The following is a 17,613-nucleotide window of genomic DNA, read 5'->3' on the forward strand; positions in this document are numbered from 1 at the left end:
GCTTCCAGCTTTCAATTCGAGAGGTGTTGGATCCCCTCCTGAAAAGACGAACGTCTTTGCACACAAAATCTTTTCTCTACCTTCTTTCTCTTTCTCTTCCAATTTATTTAATCCCCCTGTGGTCCCACCCCCAACGGATCCTCAACAGAATTGCCCTTTTTCCCCATATTCTTATACTCTACTATCTCTCTAACTAACTCTTGTGGTGTTTTTACCTTTTTGTCCCTCCTTTTGTATGTGAATATAATGGGAGGCTTTAAACAAGCATGCTCTACCCCACGAATACCGCCCTGCATCATGGAGGTTAACTAACAGTGGCAGGAACATCAAGTGAATAAAATGACTTGATTTATCTGAAAATAGACTTCCACCCATCATTTTGTAGTATATATGCTTACGCATATCCTATGACAGTTTCCTCGTCTGCATCATCTGTGAGCTCACAAAATTGTATTCCTAACCATATTAAACTTAACCTCGATCCTTTAATCTTGTCGACAGGTAGGGTCGCACCGAGGTATAGTTGACAAACTTCTAACCAGTCATCGTACATCACTTCGGTGACCGGCTCACCGTCAACAGGTAACCCCAACAACACTTCTATGTCTTATAGAATTATAGTGCACTCTCCAACAGACATATGGAATGTATGCGTCTCGGGCCTCCATCTTTCGACCAAGATTATGATTAGATGCCAGTCCAATTGAATAAATTCTAATATGGCAACCCCATAGAATCCAAATGTGCGCAGTAACGGTAGTATTTGAGGGTGGAGCATGATAGTGCGCTAGAGAACTATCTCTCGACGCCTGCAAGATATTTCTCCAGTAGTACGATCTCACCATAGAACAGACGATCGATGAATGGACTGGTCGTACAAACATCGGGATCAATAGGTCCTGGGTTTAAAGCCATGATCTGAAATATATATATATATATATATATATATATATTTATCAATTAAGAAAATGTACAACTTAATTAGAAGAATAATGTACAACTTAATTAAAAGAAAAGAATAATGTACAAGTTAATTAAAATAATAATGTACAAGTTAATTAAAAGAAAAATGTACAACTTTATAATAAAAAAATTGAATATACAATAAATTTATTTACTTTCCATAGATAGAGCGAGATTGTAATCATTACTTTCCATATATACATGACCAATGAGAAAAAAAAGCTAGTAATCATTAATGGAAAAATAACAACAATAACAGAGAGAGCGAGATATTGAGAGAGAGTGAGATTTTAGAAGAGAGCGAGAGTTTTCACTTTATTTGAACTTTCCATAGAAATATATATAAAAAAAGAGATAGTCTTCACTAATGAGAAAAAAGAGCTAATAGTCATACTATAATTGAATAATCATTAGACTATAATTGAATATATTAGATTATTATACTATAATTGAATAATCATTAGACAATAAATTGAATATATTAGATTATTATACTATAATTGAATAATCATTAGACAATAAATTGAATATATTAGATTATTATACTATATTACATTCTCGCTCTCTATATTTTGCTCTCTCCAACATTCTCGCTCTGAATCTCGCTCTCTCCTAAAATTTCGCTTTAAATCTCGCTCAACATCTCGCTCTCTCTTACTATTTCGCTTTGAATCTCGCTTTCTCCTTAATATGCTTCAGCCCACTTATGTTTCTTGTCGAGGGTTGAAGTTTCGACATGTGTGTGTTAAAACTTCAACATTCGACAACCTAATATACAAAATTAGTGAGATTTCTTTCCCTTGTCGAGGGTGGATGTGTGTCGAAACTTTAACCTTCAACAACCTAAGCGAGATTCACGAGATTTCCCTTGTCAAGGGTTGAAGTTTCGGCAGATGTATTGTTTCCAAGTTTTTCTTTGTTTGTCGAGTTCTCAACGTTCGACCTCTAGCCTTGAACTCCCAAAACAACAATATTTCTTTAATAAGTTTCAAAACAACAATATTTCTCTAATAAGTTTTGAAAACAACAATATTAATATTAAATGTCCAACTTGATTTTCATTTAATTAGTGAGTTTTTAGATATTGCACATTATTATTTGTTAATTTTTTTAAAACAGACAATATATTAAAGAACGAAACAAGAGGTATCCACAACTTGAGATCATAGCAAACACCAAACGACCAAAAATCACAAATAGAAGAAACACACTAGACAGCGGACCACACTATATAACATCACTATTTCTCTGATCAAATTTCAAACATTTTGTCCAGGGAGAACCCTTGATGTTGCTCTTATCTTCATTCTAGCTTACAAGCACTCGTGGTGAACATATCTCGTTACAGACGAGAAATGCAAATAAAGACAAATACTCAGTTCTCAATTAACCTTTTGAATAGTCTCAAACCACATATGTCATGCATGACCCTGACTTCATGGAAGGAATACCTTTTCAAGCTTCGATTTGAAAAAAGATAAAAGGACCCCATAATCCGGACTAAAGCATACAACAAGAAATGAAACAACCCAAAAGAAAATCAAACCAAGAGCCAAACACAGAGAAACAAACCTAAGAAAGAACAAAACAACAAACAATACTCAATGTACCAGCAAAACCAACACGATCGCCTAACCAAAAGGACAAAGAGGCTTGATGACATACGAAAGGAAATGAGGTCGAGTAGAAGCATCATGAAGTTGACGAGTCATGCACCACACTAGTTGTCACCTTCTACGTACCACACACCCCTTCCATTCTATCGTATAAAGACATCAACGACGACACACCACTCCAAACTTCTCGACCAAACCCACATCCCTCTTATGTGCCAATCATGCATCCCCAACCTATCCCGAATCGCCAACCACACGATAAAAGAAACACAAAGGGATATTACCCCCAAACTACAACTAGAACACCACGACACCCTCCTCTTTTTGGCTCAACCTCAGGACCTCCCAAACACCAAGAAAGAACACACCAAATCCACCACGCACACCCATCTATCCTCCCTACCAACACAAGGCACAACACCTTCCACCAACTCCCAACACACACACAACCCATCCTCACCCAAAAACTCCTCCAAAAATGGAAATCAAAAGCTTCGTTCGAAGCATTCTGATATGGGCCAGCCAATCAAAGATCTCCGGCCCATCAATATAATTGGGCCCGAGTAAATATTATTTTTAATTAGCCCAATTCATAATCGAATGCCTCGCACTACCACCGCGCTTTTCCTCCGACCATTCTCAGCCGTCCATTTTTCAGAGATCAGATTTGCTCAGCGCTTTCTCCAATTTCCCTTTCCACACTTTTTTCTTCCCCAGAAAAATTGGGAAAGAAGAAGCTTCAGACATATCTCGTCGCTTGAAATATCCGAAACCCTAATTCGAATTCAGGAGGCCGCTGAACCACAGAAATCAAAAGGTTAATCCTCCATTTTCTTTTATAGAAATTCATTTCTAGTAATTTCTTTCTGTTTTCCTCTTTAATCGCTACTCTCTTACTTGGTTATTTGTTCTTCTTTTTCTGGGTTGTTTTCTTTTCATTTCATTTCTAATCCCTTTTACCTGATGCGTTCGTATGGTGTGTTTCTCTCTTTGGTTTCGATAGTGTTTAGAACATTTCTTTTTGAATTCTCTGGATCTAGATGGGGATCCTTTACGCGTTTTCTTGTATTATTTTTTTTAGAAATTGTGTTATAATGGACTGGTATGTTCTGAATTGGGTGGTCTTTTTTCTCTGAACATAGGAGTATTAATGGAAAACGAGATTAATATTGCCAATGACGGGGCGTCGGGGGACGATCAGACCCCGGAGGATTTTTATGATGTTGACCAGCGGGAGAATGAAGCAAAGGTAGCGGAGCTGAACCAGAGAATTGAGGTTTTGGAGGGTGAAAAGAAAAAATTGGTCGACGAAAATGGAGAAATCAAAGATAAGATTAAAAGATTGTCAGCGGAGATTGAAGGGTTGAAGAGGGAAGAGGGGACGCTGAAAGAACGACTGAAAGAAATGGAGAAACAAGTTGAACGTTCTGAAGAGGGAAATAAGGTGTTAGAGTCGGTTGCGGCGAGGGCGCTGGAGCTTGAGACTGAAGTCTCGAGGCTACAGCATGATTTGATATCTGCAATGAATGGAGCCGATGAGGCAAATACTGAAGTTGCAGAGTTGAGGAAATTTTTGGGGGAAAAGGGAGTGAAGGTTGCTGCTCTGGAGGAAGAGTTGGAAGCCCTGAAGAAAGCAAAGGCAGAGAGTGAAAAGAAAGTCAGAGAATTGGAAAGAAAAGTTGGGGTTTTGGAGGTCAAGGAGATAGAGGAGAAGAGTAAAAAAGTTAGGGTAGAGGAGGAAATGAGAGACAAAATTGAGGAGAAGGAGAGGGAAATCACCAGTTTTAAAAAGATTATTGAGAATTTGGAATTGGTAGTAACAAAGAATGGGCTGGAACTAGATAAGTGGATCAAGGAGAAACTTAAGGTGGAAGAGTTGTTGAAAGCGTCTGAGGAGAAAACGAAAATGGTAGAGTCGAATATGGTTCAGTTGCAGAAGGAAGTAGAGGAAGCGCACAAAGTCATTAGTGGATTAAAGGAGAAAGCAGTGAATGCTTTGAATGGAACTGCAGAGGAGCTCAAGTCGGCTTTCAAAGGTGCGGAGAAGGAGTTGAATTTGAACTGGTCTATAATTGCAGGTTCGACTGGAGTTGTTGCTGCCACAGCTGTACTGGCCTTTGTTTTGTATGGAAGGCAAAGATAAATTGTGACGCCACAAAGCCTGATAGTTGAGATGGGGACTTGACTCAGAATTTTAGCCAAGAGGGTAGGTTCATGAACTGCAAATCTGCTTCAGTTTTGTTAGATATGTTTGTTTATTTGGTGTTTTCCAAGCCAATAAATAATGGTTGGCACTAAATTTTTGCTTCAAATGTTCTGATGAAGCCAAGTCTTGTTGGTTAACTAATTTAGTTGATATATTTTGAGGAATCACTGCAGTAAAGTTCAATCCCACTGTTATAGGTGATTACCCAGACAAATATTTCAGCTACACTTGATTTTGACTTTGGTTGATTACATTTCTGAGTTGTTTTCAAGGTATTCTTGTATGATTGTACCAAAATTTGGCAAATTTTAACTGCCCCATTTTGAGTTTCAATTGCCCCTACCTTCTTAACTTTCCATTCTCCCAACTGATTATAATTACCATGGAAGAGTTGTGCTTGGTTCCACCATTGATGGAGACAGATCGGCACTCATAAATTCATGGGTGAAACTCACAGCTAACTTATCCTCAAAACAATATGCAGTTGTACGGCGGCATTTGCAAGCCGCTGTTGTGTTTAGATCTGGTAATATATAATTGCATTTGTTGCTATTATTTTGCAGCTAGCACCATTATATCATTTAGATTTTTCAAGTTCTTAATTCTAGACAGCTCATCTCTGTGTTGCTTCAGTCTTCTTTCTTCTATTGCCTCAACTACCTCCCTGTCTTTTAAGCCAATTTATGTGGCCTCAGTGGCCTTGGTTGGTTGGTTGGTTTTGTTGTTTGACTGGTCCTTGCTATAAAATGTTGTACATTTTTTTAAGACTGAGGACTTGTGTAATGATCAACTTGTGGTCATTAACAAGAATTAATGGAAAGGAAAAGAAAAGGACATTGCTTCATAATTGCTTGGTCTCGCTTTCTCCTACAACAATTTAACCTGCTCTTATGGTCCATAATTATGCTTTTCTAATGTTTGTGATCTTTACTTTGTTTTATTTCGTTCTTAAACTTTATTCTTTGTATGTAATTTAAAACAGAATCTAATTATTAATATCTTTATTCATAAGATGGAGATTGGAGATTTGTTATTTGGAATGTTGTCCCCGGTATTCACAAAAATTGACTCGATGTATATATTTTACTAGGATACTTTCTTTGTAGAATGGGAACTTTCAATTTATTATTATTATTTTTAGAATGGGAAATCGAAATCTTCACACTTTAAAGAGAGATCATGTCCATTACCGTTGAACTAAGTTCACCTGAGCTGTTAAAAGGACGTAATTTGTTACAAAATAAAATCATCCTTGTTTAATGTTGTACTTATTGGGCTAAATGAAAGAAAGAATACTCCTAATATTTGCAATCTTGTTAAAAGGTTTTAAAACTACTATTGGAGTAAATTTTTGTTACGCTATCGGACAATAATTGGGATTTAGAAAAGTTTGGCATACTAGTTCTAAGTCTCCATATTCATCTAAAATTTTAACAAATTTTTACTTCAGGGTAATAATAGAAAATTTTCTCAAACCAAGGGCAAAGTTGTTATTCATTATGATATTATTTATTTTATATATAATGTAGCCTATTTATTTTCCATCAATAACAAGCTTGATTTTGCCAATGCTGAAACTAAGTTGGGTATAAGGCAGTAATTATTTGATGTAACTAATACAACGAGCTGTCAGCCTGTCATTATTAAATCGTATGAGAGAGAGAGGGAAAGAGGAAAAAAAATGCAATTTTGAATTATATATCATAATAGCTAATATTATAGAGATTATTTATAATAAATCACTCAGGAGAAGTGAGAGATTCAAAATTTTCAAATACATGTGATTTCACCTCAACCCCAATGAATCATCCCTGAAAAATTTGAACATTATTTGGAACAATTAAAAGCAGCAAGCAATATGAATAAATGCACCAATAAAACAGCAACTAACCACATACGCTTCCACCTGTAAAGAATAACTTCGCATTACCTCAACCCCCTTCTATATATTCATTCCCCCTCTGTTCTAAACATTCCATCCACCATTACCCATCTCAGAAGAAAGAAACCATGAGAACCAAACAAGCTTCTGTTCTCCTTTTCACTTTGCTTGCTGGGCTGCTTTCTCAAAGCCTGCTCATCCCTGTATTCTCCACCTCCATTGCTGACCAGAAGAGCTATTACTCTCCTCCTTCAGACCCACATTCTGGAACTCCCCCAACAGGTTAACACATTCACAATGAATCTCACACATTTAGTATCGGTATAGTAGTAGTAATAGTAGTCACTAGAAAGGCTTACCACATTCTACATTTTGTGCATTGCAGGTTCACATAGCAGCCCTATCCCACCATCACATGGTTATGGAGGAAGCCCACCGCATTACTCCACACCAACTCCTTCCACGCCGTCCAAGCCTCCGTCCAGTGGTGGTGGATACTACAACCCTCCATCTTCTGGTGGCGGTAGCCCACCGACCACCCCTGTAGATCCAGGCACTCCAAGCACTCCAAGCACTCCTGGCGTTCCCAGCACACCAAGCACACCAAGCATTCCTACTACTCCATTTACCTGCAAGTAAGTCACAGACTCATAGTAATTGTTTTCCATGGAGAAGTGATCATTATCTTTGTTTCTAAAAATGTGTTTGTTTGCAGTTATTGGTTGAACCATCCAGGAATGATATGGGGGGTGCTGGGATGGTGGGGAACATTGGGAAATGCCTTTGGAGCAACTAATGTCCCAGGGTTTGGAACAAATCTCAACTTGCTCCAAGCACTTTCAAACACAAGGACTGATGGGTTCGGGGCCCTTTTAAGAGAAGGCACTGCTTCGTACCTCAACTCTCTTGCTAGTAACAGATTCCCATTCACAACCAAGCAAGTTAGGACGAGTTTCGTCTCAGCACTTAGCTCCAACAAAGCAGCAGCTGATCAGGCCAACACCTTCAAGTTAGCCAACGAGGGCAAAATCAAACCCAGAGCTTGATGATTTCCCCCTTTGTCTTACCATTTACTACCTTAATAACTAATGAGTGTGCCTTAGCAGTTATTAGTGAGACGTGAGACCAATTTAGCATTGCATGTCTTGTTTTATTTTGTTTTGTTCTTGTTTCTAGGTTCTTGCATCTCTTTTGTTCATGTATTTGAACATAGAGATGCTCAGTCTTTGTTATCCAAATTCATTGTGAAGTCAAGATTTGTTTTAAATAGTTGATTTTGTTTAATCAGGTTATCCAAAAGGGGGTTGAAATTAAAAGTTCAGATGCTTGTTATCTACACTAATCCATTATTTCTATCACTATGCTTTAAAAGGGTAGAAAAATCCATGAAATATGTAACTTGTCGTATTTATGGTGCATTAATGAGGAAATCCACTACATTCAATAAGGTTAACCTACAAAAGAGCACACACTTGGGATGCCCTTTGTTTGAATTTAATGACCAGAGCTTCATTTTGTGAACAGTATAAATGCTAAATCACAAATATCAACGGTGCAAAAAGAAGACATAATAGGATAAGTGCAGAAAACAAACTCATAAGGAAGCGTCCAGTGCTCTGAGAAGGTGGGTTGGCGAAGCTAAGAACTCCCATTAAGCCAAGCCAACCGCCCTAGATATTTTACCTTGTAAAACAGCAGGAAAAGGAAAACTAATAATAGTTAAGAACTCCCATCAAGCCAAGCCAACCGCCCTAATCTTTAACAAAAAGTTCAGTTGTCCATAGGCATGAATATAGCCTGATAACCTCCTCGCAGCAATGGAGATTCAATTGTTCCTTAAGAACAATATGTCAGTATTTCAAATAACAGTACCAATCATTTCAAATTGAAGATTAGATTGTAGACCAAACAACATGCGAGTTGAAAATGATCATTTATTCATGTTCTTACTTCAACTTTCTTAACTGAACAGTGTAAATATGAATACAAAACCATCACCACTAGCATTACAAAAAATGTGGATGAGAAAACTGTTCTCTGTACATTTTCTTCTAGTGCGTGTACTTCTGCGTGTGTGTGCTTAGATAGGTGATGGTCCTAAGAACCTGGATTTTCTTTAAATGTTGACAGAATCATTTCAAGTGAGATTCAAACCATGTGAAAATCTTGTCGGCCTCTAAACTAGTCATTTCGTGGTATGCAAAGGCAAGATTCAACTCTTCTTGAATGTGATTGGTTAGACTATTATCGGGTAAACTAATTCCACTCGTCTTGAGGGCTTCTTTCCATCGTGTTGCACGTCCATCTTTGAGCATCCTTCCATTTCCATCTACAAAGCCCTTGGCTTGGAAAAGCTCAAACAATTTAGCAGAAACACCCTTGTCAAGTCCTGGGATTCGGTCAGCCAAAAAATGTGGCGACAGAGCAAACTCGGAGCATTCAATCTCTGCAACATCAATTCCTTTACCTTTCAAAAACTCCATGTTTTCATTGATCTTTTGTTGCCTAAAATGATCTTTCGGCATGTGTACAAAAAGAGTAGGTGGGTATCTCTCTGTTACCTCCATTTGTTCGTACAACCCTTCAGCAATCATCAAAGTAATACTATTAAACTTCAACTTAGTGGCCAGTACCGAAATAAAATACCCACCAGAGGAGGCGCCTAAACCCACAAGAGGAAGTTTCTCAAGTTTGTTCTTTTCAACCCACCAACGTATTATGTCTTTAACAACTGCCAATTCCTTCCCCAATGTCCAACATTTCTGAGAGCTGGATATTGTAAGAACCGCAAAATGTCTGCTGAGAGCATGGAGGACAATCAACCGTTCTTCAGGCAAACCAACACAAGAAGGGCAATCGGGAGATTTGTCCCAGAAGTTGACAGCTTTACCATTGCAGCCATGAGCAAAGAACAAAACAGCCTTCGGAGAATCAGGAATTTGTGATATTATGTCAGTTCCATTGTAAAACTCTCTTTTTGGATTAAATTGCACAAGAGAGTTAAAGCTATCCCACTTTTGCTTTGGCGTCACCTCAACTAAAATATCGTGCTCTTGAGACTCCTTGCGAAATGACATCATCAACACAAAAAGGATAAGAAAAGCAGACACAATAAGAACTGAGATTGTCTGCTGTTTGTACCACGCCTTTGATTTGTTTCCATACTTCACCATATCTGAAGAAAGAAAGACATTAACCTACAAGTGATGTGACAAAACTATCCATCATATTTGAACCTCTATTATGCAATCCCTATTCACTTAGTCAACTTCTCTATTTCTAAGTATCTGATCACAGCAACCCCTAGAACTTTTTAGTTAGTTACCGATCTCATAAAACTAGTTGAAATCTTTAAAAGTTAGAACACTGTCTCACTGAACAGGACAATTTAGAGACTCGAGCAGGATTATAAAATTTCATAATTAACAATAATCTCATCTGACCAACATCTTTTGACATAATTTCATTTGCATACAACCAAGCCAGACCTAGAGCTCTTAGAACGATCACATTCAGTCTAGCACCTCGAATTCCTTCCTCATAGAACCAAAACGTGATATAATATCCAAACAGAGGGCTTTTTAAGAAACATATTCATTTAATCTAATTAGAAACAGTGTGATAACTGGAAAGAATTAGAGAAATTGCCAAAAATAGGACTCGTTTTAGTGTGTTAAAGACTTATGGAATCGATTTTTAAAAAAGAAGACTTTTGAGACAAATGAGATGTGAAATGTCCATATTGCCCTTAAATGAGAAAAACCAACTTTTTGTTCTCTATTTCTCACAATTCATGACTTTCGATCCTTCACCCATCTTTTCTCTAACTCCTCTTTTCTCAAGCCCTTTTGCATGCCCTAAGATTGTTAAGAACTTCAACATCTCTCAATTACAATCTTTTTGTGGTAAGTTTTAATGAGTTCTTTTTGTTATAGATTTTTTGTTCTCCTACTCTTAGTGATAGTTGAGTTAGGTTAAGTTTTATTCTCCTCTTGGTGCAGTGTAGTTTCTCCACTAGGCATTGGCCAAGGAGAACTATTTACAAATACCTCCATACATTGCAGTGGCCAATAATTCCTATACACACCTGCAAAAGAAGACAAAATTCTTAGACAGGCATGACTTCTTGATAATCAACAGAAAGAACTTCTGAACTTTTGAATTTCCATCGGAAACTCACCGAGCCAGGAGCACAATAGGTTACAAATACCTTGCTAAGGATTTCTCAAAACTGCAGGAAAAAGAATTGAGTTTTGACCACTGGATACATATGTAATGTGCAAGGGAATAAACTGAATAGAGACAGAAGAATTGTGACAACCACCTATAGTGCCCATATAAATAACATTTCAAAACATATCAAAATTTAATTGCTCATCAAGTTATATCAACTGCCCTTTTAATTTGCTGATGCAATATACTTAACAGATTATAAATTAAGTTTCTTTGAGGATGCAAAGAATCTCCTGCTAAAAAAAAGTGCTTCTCTCCTTCCACTTCAATCCAACTGCAACCTGGTGGTTTTTTGAATTCCTTCTCTTTCATCAGCTTTCTTACCTCCAGGACCCCCTCCCATTTAGCATCTGCAGCATATAGGTTTGACATAACTACATAGTTTCCTATATCATCAGCTTTAGTTTCAAACAGTTGCTCTGCCACAACAAGGCCCAATTCCACTTCATGGTGAGTCTTGCAGGCACCTAACAGTGTCCCCCATATATTAGCATCAGGCTTAATAGGCATCCTGATCGCAAAAGAATACGCATCGGCGATTCGGCCTCCTCGTGCAAGGAGATCCACCACACAAGCATAGTGTTCCATGGTAGGTTTGATATGATTAACCTCCTCCATCGACTGAAATATGTCCAAACCTTGATCTACAAGACCAGTATGACTACAAGCAGATAAAATGGAGGTCATGACCACATGATCTGGCTTAACACCCGACTCGAGCATGTTAGTGAAAACCTTGAGTGCCTCCTCTCCCATCCCATGCATGGCATACCCACTTATCATCGATGTGAACATAACTAAATCCTTTTGAGAACTCGATTGGAAAAGCTTATAAGCACAACCTACAACTCCACATTTTGCATATGCATCAAGTAAGGCTCCGTCTAAGTATACATCCTCAAAACAGGATCTAATTGAGTATCCATGACATTCTTTTAACAGGCGGAATGATGCCATTTCATTGCATAGGGGAAGGAGGCTCATAATAGTCACTGCGTCAGGTTTCATACCCTCAGATTGCAACCTACGGAAAAGACTGAGAGCATCAAAAGGACTATTATTTTCAGCATAAACCCGCATCATCAGATTCCAGGTGGTAAGATCAGTCTCAGACATACCAGCAAATATCGTAAGTGCATCACTGGGTGACTTACAGTTAACATAGCACGAAATCATTGAATTGCACGTCACCAAGTTTCTTTTTCCTGATGAGCTTTCAAAAATCTTTAAAGCATAATCTATATTACCACATTTTGAATATGCATCAAGAAGAGCATTGAGTATAGTAGAACCGGAATCACCTTCAAAGAAACAAGCTCTAATTGAATAGCAATGCATCTCTTTAACTTTCCACCCTCCTAAGACTGTAATGCAAAAACTGATTATACTCAAGATAGTAAAATGATCAGGTTTGAATCTTTCCTGCAGCATCCAGTCAAGGAGATGCAGGAATTGAGTATAATTTCCAAAATCTGCAAAAGCATTAAGCATTGAGTTCCAAGATATCAAATCTTTACTAGAAATCAAGGAAAATGAATGAAATGCTGATTTTACATCATAACATTTTGTATAGAAGCTAACTAAAGCATTTCCAACTGCTGAATCTTCACTCAAGATAAGATGACGAAGAATATAGCCATGAATCATTTTCCCCATTTGCAAGTTTTGGGAGTATGCACAAGAAGGTAAAACACTAATTAAAGTTATCGAATCTGGCTCAATTCCTAAGCACAGTAACTTGCAAAAATGATCTACAGCTTCCAACCACTCGTCATTTAATGAATATCCAGAAATTATAGTATTCCATGAAACTAAGTCTCTCTGCTTCAGGTGCGAGAACAAAATCTCTGCGTCTTCCATCTGTCCAACCCTCAAATAAAGGTTCATCAATGCATTGCAAACAGAAATATCTTCCATCAATTTAGTCCTACGCTGTACAAAACCATGGATCTCTTTTCCAAACCTGTAGGAAACATACTTACTGAAGGAAGCACAAACGGGTAAAATACATGCAATTGTTATATAGTTTGGTTCTATGGGTTCTTCCAGCATCAGACTAAACAATTGTAATGCATCAAACATTAAATTTTTTTCTGCTAAAGCAGATATTATAGCATTCCATGAAACAACATCTTTGTGAATAATGCTGTTAAATGCAGCATATGCATCGTACTGTGGCTGCTCAGATTTGGCATACATAGATATGAGAGCATTTCCAACAAGTGTATCCCTTTCCAGTCCAGATTTCATAATATGGGAATGTATACTCTTCCCAACAACACCTCGCCCTACACGAGCACATACAGGAAGAATGCTAGCAATTGTAATAGCACTTGGCTTCACCTCCCCCTCTGCATGCATCTTAACAAACAATCTCATAGCCTTAATATCATGTATTTGAGACCCACAATACCCAGATAAGATTATGTTCCAGGTAACAACGTCACGGTGATCCAACTGTTCAAATAATTTCCAACATTCATCAAAAGCACCACATTTGGCATACAAGTTCAGCAATCCCTTGTACACGGATTGGCATGCTAATTCCCCCTGTTTCACTGCATAACCTTGAAGTGCCCTTCCTACATTGATAGCAAAAAGGGCAGCACATGATTTGAAAACAGCAGCAAAAGTGTGGCTATCAGCTTGAAAGCCTGATGAGCATTGGAACTTCTGAACAAAAAGGGACAAAACTTCTTGGTGTTTTGCATTTAAACAAAGATTTCTAATCGTCGAAGTCCATGACATGGAATCCAGTGGAAGCATATCTACAGAGAACTCTTACATGCTTATAATCAAATCACCGGAATCAATAAAATTAGTCTGGTCACAACTCTAATCAAGGCCTTCTTGAATCCAAGACTAACAACAGGGCCTGTATTTTTCCATCAAGACACCGGATTTACGTATTAGATAGGCTCGCAACATGATGAAGTTTTTCTTTGTTGAACTTATTTTGATGTACAAGTTTGACTGCTACGACTACAGGTTAGTATCTAGTTTTAAATTTTTATTCCAACTTTGGATCCATGCATTTGGACAATTGTAATATTACAAAACGATTCACCATACTAAAGCCATAATAGCAAAAAATAAAAAACCGATAAGCAATCATATAACAGAAACTTAATGGCTACTAGACAAAATAAGAGATAAATGGAGAAAGACCATTAAACCTATGAATTACATCGATTGTTGGAAAGTGCATTATGAAATGCCTAACTCCAAATCATTTTTATACTTGTTTTAGGTGATTTAGGGTGGTTTTACACCAATTTAGCGAGTCTTTTAGCTACTGTTTTTTATGTCAACTATCTCGCAACTATCTTCCAACTTCCAAACTTGGAATGTCTAACTTCAAATCATATTTATACTTGTTTTAGGTGATTTAGTAATTTTAGCAATTGTTTTTTATCTCGCCTCTATCTACCAATTTCCAAACTTGAAATTCCAAACTCCAAGTCATTTTTATACTTGTTTAAGGTGCTTTAGGGTGGTTTTACAATAGTTTGAAAAGTGTTTTAGCTATTTTTTTTGTCTCGCAACTATTTTCGAACTTCCAAAATTGAACTCCCTAATTCCAAATCGTTTTTATTCTTGAGGCGATTTAGGATGATTATACACTAGTTTTAACAAGTTCTTTAGCTTCTGTTTTTTATCTCCCAACTTCCAAACTTGGAATGTCTAACCCCAAATAATTTTGATACTTGTTTGAGCTGATTTAGGGTGGTTTTGCACGTCTTAGCAAGTTTTTTTAGGTAATATCTTTTATCTCGCAACTATCTTCCAACATCCAAACTTGAAATGTCCAACTCCAAATCACTTTTATACCTATTTTAGGTGATTTAGGGTGGGTATGAACATGTTTTAGGATGTTTTTTAGGTACCGGTTTTATCTCACCACTATTTTCCAACTTCCAAATTGAAACACCCAACTCTAAATCACTTTTCTAACTATGTCAAGAGGATGGGTAGGAACATGTTTTTGGGTGTTTTTAGTTACTGTTTTTTTATCTTACAATGATCTTGCAATTATCTACCAACATCTCGTAAATCACCTAAAACATGTGTAAACTCACCCTAAATCACCTAAAACAATTATAAAAATGATTTGGCGTTAGTCGTTTTAAGTTTGGAAGTTGGAAGATAGTTGCAACTTGCAAGATAAAAAAACATGACCTAAAAACTATCTAAAACATGTGTAAACCTGCCCTAAATCACCTAAAACAAGTATAAAAATAATTTGGTTTGGATGTTGAAAAAATAGTAGCTAAAAAGCTAGTTAAAACATGTTTATATCCACCCCAAATCACTTAAAACACATATAAATTGAGTTTAAGTTAAGCGTTTCAAGTTCGGATGTTGGAAGATAATTGCGAATTATTGCGAGAAAGAAAAAATACAGTAGCAAGCAAGCTAGATAAAATACATATCCAGCCTAAATCACATAAAACAAGTATAAAAATGAGTTTGAGTTAGACGTTTCATGTTTGGATGTTGGAAGATAGTTGCGAGATGTTGCATAACGGTAGCAAGATTTAAATAATAATAATAATTATTATTATTATTATATATTTAAAAAAAAAAAAAAAACCCTAGCTAAGACGTACATACCCGCTCTAAATATAAGTTAATTTTATGCATGAAGAATCATGTCAAAAGCTAACTTTTTGGCCAACAGAATAGTTATTGAATTCCAAAAAACAAGATATTAACTTTTTTGTCTTTCAAATTTCCTCTCCACAGTCTGGCATGTGAGATCCAGTAGACTCTTAATGTTCAGATAGTTAGCAGCCTGAATTGGGGGCACTAGAAATGCACCCATTATTGTCCATAACCAGCAATGGGAAGGCCCATGTATAGAGAGCAAAAGGGAAAGGACCCATTGGCCTAAATCATATCCGAATAAACATTCTAACATACCCTACCAAAAAGATAGGACCAACTAAGTAATCTTCAATTCCATGTTGCTTTCTAAAACAAGGAAGCAAGATTGATCTATCCAGTGTTCTAAAAACCTCCTCACGGGCGCACCTAGGCTCAAGGCACAAATGTAGTGTCTCACCTTGAATAGGTGAGGCTCACAAAATAATGCACGCCTGCCTTCTGTGAAGTCCCAAGACTGGCCTTAGGACTTTTTCTTTATTTTTAAAAGATAGTAATAATTAGGATTTTCTTCTTTATTAACCCAAAAAATCAAATTTTACTAAACCTAAATGCAAATTTATTATATTTAGGGGTATTTTTTTTTCCATATTTCCACTTCAATTGTAGTACTTTTTTGTACCTTGCACTTTAGTCCCAAAGACTATTGTGCTTTATTCCACCTGAGCTTTACAGAAGACTGGATCTATCCAATCATTGTAGCAACAAAAGAAAGCACCAAGATATATAGCCAATTCGTAGAAGAAGGAAGGAGAAAATGACAGCTCATGAAAAAACCTTCTAAATAAGGTACTTAAATTACATGCCACAAGTAATCCAAAATCCCCAAATTATTGACAGAAGATAACAAGCAGAGACAACAAGAACCTTAATTCGAAGATAACCGCACAAAAACACGGAGAGTAGGAAAAAAGAAACTCACCAATATGAGATAAAAGAGGGTATTCTGATCAACGGCTTTATAATTTTTATCATCGGAGTAATCGCCATCGCCGTCACTGTTGTGAATCTCCCGGTTTCCTTTTCGTTCGTTTTAGAGCTTTTTTTAGGGGCAATTTTGGACATTTCATATGTTCATTTGCAAGTCTTTATTTTGAAAACTCATCCCAAATACCCAAATATTTGTCCTATTATTTTTGTAATTTCCCAAAGAACTAACCAAAACAATTTGAAGACCAGATTCTTTGTGATTCAAAAACATTGCAACGGGGGATTGCACAATATGATCGTTAAACAAGATATGAACACGAGAAATTGTTCACTTCTCATCTGTAAGTTAAACCCCTTTCTTCCTCCAGCAATCAAACAAATAATTTATCGAACAATGACACAAATTAAAGGAACAGAGAGAATGTCACCTTGAATATGTAAGAACGGCGAAAGGGTTCTCGATTCAAAAGGATAAATCTCAAGTGTTGAACTCGGGTGAGAGTACTATAAGCCCTCCGAAAGCTCTCCTTCCCCAACCGCCAAAATAGAAAAGGAATAAGAAAAGCTCCTCCCTCCCACACGAGCACAGTCGAACTCGATGTGTTTCTGTGCTCTGTTTTTGGAGAAATGGGCTTATGTTTTGGGCCTCATGTTAACTGGGCTGCTGCTGTTTTGTGCTTACTGGGCTGGGCTTCGTTTCCTCTCATCGTTTAAATAAATTCTGTATACCTTAGGTAATCAATTGGTATTACTTTTAGCTATTTCATTAAAAAATAATAATAATAAAATAAAATAACAAATCTGCTTCTACCATCAAATTTCTTCATTTCTTCCTTTGTTATCATCATTTTAAAAAATCAAACCAAATTTTAAAAATTAAAAAGTAATTTTTAAAAACAATTATTGTTTTTTAAATTTGGCTAAAAATTCAATAATCATAATTAAAAAATATGCAAATATGATAATAAATAGGGAGCAAAACCCATCCCTCCTGCTAACATAGGAATCATAAACAATATAGAAATTAAGAGAAATGCTAAAATTAATGAAAATCATTTTCTACTTCTATTTTTCTCTACCTGCTTAAGAAGAATTGGTGATTTTTCTTGATATTTTAT

At 36.7% G+C, this 17,613-nt stretch overlaps 4 protein-coding genes across 8 annotated transcripts; 2 read left to right on the forward strand and 2 right to left on the reverse strand.

The window, feature by feature from the left end:
- The first annotated feature begins 3,164 nt into the window (after window positions 1-3,164).
- LOC120087611 (peroxisomal and mitochondrial division factor 2) lies at window positions 3,165-5,118 on the forward strand. Its single transcript, XM_039044440.1, has 2 exons — window positions 3,165-3,396; window positions 3,722-5,118. The coding sequence occupies exons 1-2, from the start codon at window positions 3,180-3,182 to the stop codon at window positions 4,720-4,722; spliced, it is 1,218 nt and encodes a 405-aa protein (XP_038900368.1). The 5' UTR covers window positions 3,165-3,179; the 3' UTR covers window positions 4,723-5,118.
- A 1,650-nt stretch (window positions 5,119-6,768) lies between these two features.
- On the forward strand, window positions 6,769-8,003 carry LOC150033170 (uncharacterized). The gene is made up of 3 exons (XM_090305800.1): window positions 6,769-6,949; window positions 7,053-7,302; window positions 7,383-8,003. Exons 1-3 carry the CDS (start codon window positions 6,796-6,798, stop codon window positions 7,711-7,713), a joined length of 735 nt encoding a protein of 244 aa, XP_090161926.1. The 5' UTR covers window positions 6,769-6,795; the 3' UTR covers window positions 7,714-8,003.
- Window positions 8,004-8,587: 584 nt separating this feature from the next.
- Window positions 8,588-17,064, reverse strand: LOC150033171 (secretion-regulating guanine nucleotide exchange factor). 4 transcript variants are annotated; one of them, XM_090305798.1, is made up of 4 exons: window positions 16,924-17,063; window positions 10,848-10,898; window positions 10,717-10,754; window positions 8,588-9,842 (listed from the first exon to the last, which is right to left on the reverse strand). In XM_090305798.1, the coding sequence occupies exons 3-4, from the start codon at window positions 10,724-10,726 to the stop codon at window positions 8,800-8,802; spliced, it is 1,053 nt and encodes a 350-aa protein (XP_090161924.1). In that variant the 5' UTR covers window positions 10,727-10,754; window positions 10,848-10,898; window positions 16,924-17,063; the 3' UTR covers window positions 8,588-8,799. The 4 variants fall into 4 exon arrangements, with proteins under 4 accessions (XP_090161924.1, XP_090161923.1, XP_090161922.1 ...); XM_090305797.1 differs by having other exon boundaries at window positions 10,717-10,898; XM_090305796.1 differs by having other exon boundaries at window positions 10,717-10,898; window positions 16,488-16,925.
- On the reverse strand, window positions 10,979-17,065 carry LOC120087610 (putative pentatricopeptide repeat-containing protein At5g08490). 2 transcript variants are annotated; one of them, XM_039044438.2, is made up of 3 exons: window positions 16,924-17,065; window positions 16,488-16,585; window positions 10,979-13,775 (listed from the first exon to the last, which is right to left on the reverse strand). In XM_039044438.2, the coding sequence occupies exon 3, from the start codon at window positions 13,664-13,666 to the stop codon at window positions 11,045-11,047; it is 2,622 nt and encodes an 873-aa protein (XP_038900366.1). In that variant the 5' UTR covers window positions 13,667-13,775; window positions 16,488-16,585; window positions 16,924-17,065; the 3' UTR covers window positions 10,979-11,044. The 2 variants fall into 2 exon arrangements, with proteins under 2 accessions (XP_038900366.1, XP_038900365.1); XM_039044437.2 differs by lacking the exon at window positions 16,488-16,585 and having other exon boundaries at window positions 16,924-17,064.
- Between the last annotated feature and the right edge of the window lie 548 nt (window positions 17,066-17,613).

The sequence above is a fragment of the Benincasa hispida genome, chromosome 10 (genome assembly GCF_027475165.1).
Source record: "Benincasa hispida cultivar pf3 chromosome 10, pf3_genome.v1.1, whole genome shotgun sequence".
Lineage (NCBI taxonomy): Eukaryota > Viridiplantae > Streptophyta > Magnoliopsida > Cucurbitales > Cucurbitaceae > Benincasa > Benincasa hispida.

Bases quoted from the DNA above. Each gene is read 5' to 3' on its own strand.
- LOC120087611 (XM_039044440.1), top strand. From the start codon at position 3,180: ATGCCTCGCACTACCACCGCGCTTTTCCTCCGACCATTCTCAGCCGTC. The intron at 3,397-3,721 runs GTTAATCCTCCA...CTCTGAACATAG, and splicing joins TGAACCACAGAAATCAAAAG to GAGTATTAATGGAAAACGAG.
- LOC150033170 (XM_090305800.1), top strand. From the start codon at position 6,796: ATGAGAACCAAACAAGCTTCTGTTCTCCTTTTCACTTTGCTTGCTGGG. The intron at 6,950-7,052 runs GTTAACACATTC...TGTGCATTGCAG, and splicing joins TTCTGGAACTCCCCCAACAG to GTTCACATAGCAGCCCTATC. The intron at 7,303-7,382 runs GTAAGTCACAGA...GTTTGTTTGCAG, and splicing joins ACTACTCCATTTACCTGCAA to TTATTGGTTGAACCATCCAG.
- LOC120087610 (XM_039044438.2), bottom strand. From the start codon at position 13,666: ATGCTTCCACTGGATTCCATGTCATGGACTTCGACGATTAGAAATCTT.